Source organism: Dipteris shenzhenensis, chromosome 27 (assembly GCF_047967505.1).
Source record: "Dipteris shenzhenensis isolate YYH24624 ecotype China chromosome 27, Dip_SZ_1.0, whole genome shotgun sequence".
In the NCBI taxonomy this organism is placed as follows: domain Eukaryota; kingdom Viridiplantae; phylum Streptophyta; class Polypodiopsida; order Gleicheniales; family Dipteridaceae; genus Dipteris; species Dipteris shenzhenensis.
In genome coordinates this window covers 43,911,187-43,917,046 of record NC_141622.1, presented here as the reverse complement: position 1 = coordinate 43,917,046, position 5,860 = coordinate 43,911,187, and the positions used below count along the sequence as shown (strand labels likewise).

The following is a 5,860-nucleotide window of genomic DNA, read 5'->3' as shown; positions in this document are numbered from 1 at the left end:
AGAAGCTTCCCTCGCAAGGATTTGCAATCATCATCATACGAGATATTCTGAGGAATACTCCCTACAAAGGTTTCTTGGTGAATCTGATAGTGCAAGTGAAGGAATGTGTGTTAGTTTAGGTAATGCAGGCAGCTTTGACTTTAACAATGCGTGCCTGTATGTGTGTGTCTCTGAGAGAGAGAGAGAGAGAGAGAGAGAGAGAGAGAAATGTTGTCCCAGGGCAAACCAGAGACAGCTAAGCCCTATGCTCTCTTGTTGCGGCTCCAAATAGCTTCTCATTTAGTTTGCTCTATATATTTGCTCAAATTATTATCCCAATTTGTTAAAAAAACTGACAAATCCACACTCATAGTGTTCGTTTTCCAACTCCAAGATTTCCCAACGATTTCTTCCTATTCTTCTAGATCTCTGCATTTAAGGTAATATACTTAAAGTACAATTCACAAAATTTATAGAGATTAATGGGCTGTAGTTAATGAATGTCAAACCTTCTTGTTTAGTTGCTGCCATTGCTCTCGTGCATGGCTTGCAAGTCCTCTTGTGCCGGTTCTGGCCTTCCATGGGCAGTTATGAGATTTGACTCTTGTTGTGCATGTCGTTTGTGTTCTACATATAGAGATTTCCCCCCCATAGGAACTGGAGGCCGTATGTGTTTCATCGTTCATGCTTTGGTTGTAATGTCTCCCTTACTGCCTTCTTTCCTTCCGGAGGTTCTCCCATTTTTCCAACAATTTAGATCCCTCTTTTTTGTACCATCTCCTTTTCACTTTGTTAGTGTGGCGAAGAAATTGGCAAGATGCTTCTCTTCTTTGGGAGGGTGCAATGAAATAGCTGAATATTTATTCACAAAAAGGAATATGTCAACCAACCATAGCAAAGTATCGAACCTGAACCAAATGCTTGGGTCCTTACCTTGTTGGAGAACTATATAGAAACTAGTTGGGAAAAAAACATGCTTGAGAAACAGGGGCAAAGCATATGGTCTCCAGGCACTTTAAGAAGGAGCTGTTTGGATGTTGCCTTTGCAGCGGAGCTAGCATGCTCTGGTCTCATTTGCAAGTATAGCTTTAGGTCCCAACAAGTAATGCAACCACATGAGGTCAGTGGCAGTTGGGATATGCTCAGCTTGGAAGAGATGCTTAGCATTGTGGATAAAATGGCTGAGCTACATTCGGTTGAGAACTTTATCTGCATCTTACAAAAGTGCAGGAAAGAGAAAAATCTAGGGTGCGCCAAGCTTGTGCATGCACACATTTGCAATAATGGGCTGGAGGCTCATAAAGCTGTTGGGAACTACATTGTGCCAATGTATGTGGAATGTGGACGTGTGCCTGATGCTCAGCAAGTTTTCAACAGGTTGGTTCATCGAAGTGAGCACTCATGGACTTCTCTTATATCGGGGTATACCCAATGTGGCCAAACACAGCATGCTTTAAATCTGTACCAGAAAATGCAAGAGGATAACGTACGCCCCAGCAGGTATACGCTTATGGCCCTACTACAAGGCTGTGCCAGGCTGAAAGGAGTAGAGAGTGGCCGAGACATTCATGCTGAGATTGCACAAAAGGGATTTGAGGTAGATATCTTTTGTGGTAACACTTTGGTTGACATGTATGGAAAATGTGGCTCACTTACAGAGGCACGGGAGGTCTTTGAAAAGCTACCAGTTCGAGACGTTATCTCATGGAATGCATTAATTGCAGGATATGCTGAACACGGATATGGCAAGGAAGCCCTAGAGTATTTTCAAAAGATGCCATCAGAGGGTATCTCTCCAGTTGCCATTACCTTTGCTTGTGCCTTGAAAGCTTGTGGCAGCATAGGAGCCATACTTAAGGGCCGAGAAATGCACGCAGAGATCGCACTAAAAGGATTTGAAAGAGATCCTTTTCTTGGCAACACAATGGTTGACATGTATGCCAAATGTGGTTCGCTTTCAGAGGCACGGGAAGTTTTCGACAACTTACAAGTTCGAAATGTTGTGTCATGGAATGCAATAATTGCAGGATATGCTGAATATGGACCTGGTGAGGAAGCGCTGAGATGTTTTGAATGGATGCAACTGGAGGATGTCTTACCTGACAGTGTTACGGCTGTTTGCGTCTTGAAAGCTTGTGGCAGCATAGGAGCCATAGGCAAGGCCCGAGAAGTACATGCTGATATTGCACGAAATGGAACCCAAAGAGGCCTTTCTATTGGCAACACTTTGGTGGACATATATGCCAAATGTGGCTCACTTGCAGAGGCACGGGAGGTCTTTGAAAGGTTGCCAGTTCGAGATGTTGTGTCCTGGAACGCACTAATTGCAGGGTATGCTGAGCATGGACTTGGTCAGGAAGCACTGAGATGTCTTGAACAGATGTATCTGGAGGGCATTTCACCAGCTTCGGTCACATTTGTTGGTATCTTGAAAGCCTGTGGAAGCATAGGAGCCATATGCAAGGGCCGAGAGACACACATAGCAATCACACTCAAAGGATTTGAAAGAGATCCTTTTATTGGAAACGCTTTGGTAGACATGTATGCCAAATGCAACTCACTTTCAGAGGCACAGGAAGTCTTTGACAAAATGCCACTTCGAAATGTTGTGTCATGGAACACACTAATTGCAGGATATGCTGAACATGAAGCTGTTCAAGAGGCTCTGAAATGTTTTGAACAGATGCACCTTGAGGGTATCTCTCCAGATGCAGTGTCATTTGTTTGGACCTTGAAAGCTTGTGGCAGCATAGAAGCAATAGATGAGGTGCAAGCAATACACATTGACATTGCCCGCGCGGGATTTGAAAGTGATCTGTTTGTTGGCAACACTTTGATTGATGTGTATGGTAAATGTGGCTCACTCTGCACTGCTCGGGAAGTCTTTGACAAGCTGCTAGTCCGAAACATTGTGTCATGGGCTGCACTTATTGCAGGATATGTTGAACTTGGGGCCGGTCAGGAAGCTCTGAAATGTTTTGACCAAATGCAGCTGGATGGTATCTCTCCAGATGCGATCACATTCGTCTGGGTCTTGAAAGCTTGTAGCATCATAGGATTCCTAGAAAAGGGCCAAGAGATGCATGCTGCACTCACACAGAAGGGCATTGGAAGTGATTTGTTTGTCAGCAGCACTGTGGTTGACATGTATTCCAAATGTGGTGCTCTTTCAGAGGCAAGGGAAGTCTTTGATAAACTGCCAGTTAGAAATATTGTCTTATGGAACACACTAATGGCAGGATATGCTGAACATGGTCCTCGTCAAGAGGTGCTAAAATGTTTTGATCAGATTCAACTGGAGAATCTGTCTCCAGATGCTGTCACATTCAGTTGTGTCTTGAAAGCTTGTGGCAGCATAGGAGCACTAGACAAGGGCTGTCAGATACATACTGAGATTGCACAAAAGGGATTTGAAAGAGATCTTGTTGTTGGCAGCAGTTTGGTTGATATGTATGCCAAATGTGGCTCACTTTCAGAGGCACGGGATGTTTTTGACGAGCTGCCAGCTCGAAATCTTGTGTCATGGAATGCACTAATTGCAGGATATGCTGAGCATGGACCTGGTGAGGAAGCACTGAACTGTTTTGAACAGATGCGATGGGAGGGCCTCTCTCCACAGGCTGTCACATTTGCTTGTGTCTTGAAGAGTTGTGCCAGTGTAGGCACCCTAGACAAGGGGAGGGATATCCACACAGAAATCACACAAAAGGGATTTGAAAGAGACCTTTTTGTTGGCAGCAGTTTGGTTGGCATGTATGGCAAATGTGGCTCCCTTTTAGAGGCACAGCAAGTGTTTGACAAGTTGTCAGTTCGAGATGTTGTGTCATGGAATGTATTAATTGCAGGATATGCTGAGCACGGGCTTGCTCTGAAAGCATTGAAATGTTTTGAACACATGCAATTGGAGGGTGTATGTCCAGATGCGCTCACATTAATGTGTGTCTTGAAAGCTTGTGGCAGCACACGTGTGGTAAGCAGAGGCCAAGAAATACACATGGGGATTACACAAGCGGGGCTTGAGAGAGATCCTTTGGTTGGTAGCACTTTAATTGACATGTATGCTAAATGTGGCTTGCTTTTAGAGGCACAGAAAGTCTTTGACAAATTGCCAGTACGTACTGTTGTGTCATGGAATGCACTCATCGCAGGGTATGCTGAACATGGTCCTAGTCAGGAAGCGCTGAAATGTTATGAGCAGATGCAAGTAGAGGGTGTCACTATGGATTCTGTCACGTTTGTTTGCATCTTGAAAGCTTGCGGTAGCATTGGAACCTTAAGCAGGGGGCATGAAATACATTCTGAGGTCATAGTTAAGGGACTTGAAATAGATAGCTTTGTTGGCAACTCTTTGGTTGACATGTATGCTAAATGTGGCTTGCTTTCAGAGGCACAGCAAGTTTTCGACAAGCTGCCATTTCAGGATGGTGTGTCATGGAACACACTAATTGCAGGATTTGCTGAACATGGAGCTAGTCAAGAAGCACTGGAGTGTTTTGAACAGATGCAATTGGAGGGCATTTCTTTGGGTGCTATCACAATTGCTTGCGTCTTGAAAGCTTGTGGCAACATAGGAGCCATAGACACAGGACTAGAATTGCACGCTGACCTCATACAAAGGGGATTCGAAAAAGATCTCTTTGTTGGCAACACTTTGGTCGACATGTATGCCAAATGTGGCTCACTTTCAGAGGCACGAGATGTTTTTGACAAGCTACCAGTTCGAGATGTTGTGTCATGGAATGCGATGATAAAAGGATATGGCTTGAACCACAAGGGAAACATGGCTGTTCAATGTTTTCAGAACATGCAAGAACAGGGTGTGAAGCCGGACGCTATTACCTTCACATGTCTTCTTGCTGCATGCAGCCATACCAACCTGGTATTCAAGGGCCAGGCATATTTCAAGGCAATGAAAGAAGAATATGGCATCACACCAACTATAGATCAGTATACTTGCATGGTCGATCTTCTTGCACGATCAGGACATGTGTACGAGGCAGAGAAATTTATTGAAACTATGGGTTGTACTCCATCTGAAGAAACATGGAAAGCTTTGCTCAGTGCTTGCAAAACATATGGCGAAGCAAAACTAGGATTGAGATGCCTTCAGCAGCTTGTTCAGATGAATCCTGAATCTGCTTCTTCATATGTGCTTATGGCACACATCTATGCTTTTGCTGGCAGGTGTGATGATGCATATTTAATAGAGGAGCTGAGGAAACATGCAGGGGCGAAGAAGCTGCCTGCAACTGCTTTGATAGAGGTGGACAAGAAGGTGCACGAGTTTGTAGTGGGTAACAGCCAAAGTAAGGAAATTTCAAAAACTCTAGAAATGTTGACTTCACGGATGAAAGAGGAAGGGCATATGCCAAGTGTAGATTTGGTCTTGAGATCCAGTTATTATCAGGAGCAAGAAGCTGATTATTATGGGTGGGATAGCTTTTGAGCTTTTTGACATAGATGCAGCTATGTGTGACTAGAAATTTAAAGATGTGGAATCACTGTCAAGATCTGTGTTCTTGGGACGTCACGATTTATCTATACACAAGGCATAACTGCTATGCGTTGAACTTATATGTAGGTGCACCAGCTGTTAGAGATTAACAATGAATGTTACTTGCTTCTCTGCAGAAAATATATTAGCCGTATATAGCCAACAAGATCACTACTGTGACTGGACCGAGGATTCCTAGACTCCGAGCGAAGTTTTCCGAGCGAAGCAAATTCCGAGCGAATCCCTCTAATATAAGTAGTCATTTACATGAAGACCATCATTTAATATGCTTAATGTTTAGGGTTTATGGATAATCAAACATGTTTTCCTCATTAGCCATATGACTGGAGCTCCCACTCCATGATTGATTTTATTTCAGCAAAAAAG

The 5,860-nt window shown here is 43.8% G+C and overlaps 1 protein-coding gene across 1 annotated transcript; it reads left to right on the top strand.

Moving 5' to 3' along the window:
* Positions 1-1,141: 1,141 nt before the first annotated feature.
* Positions 1,142-5,425, top strand: LOC147884350 (pentatricopeptide repeat-containing protein At3g03580-like). The gene has a single exon (XM_087398183.1). The coding sequence runs from the start codon at positions 1,157-1,159 to the stop codon at positions 5,423-5,425; it is 4,269 nt and encodes a 1,422-aa protein (XP_087254309.1). The 5' UTR covers positions 1,142-1,156.
* Positions 5,426-5,860: the final 435 nt, after the last annotated feature.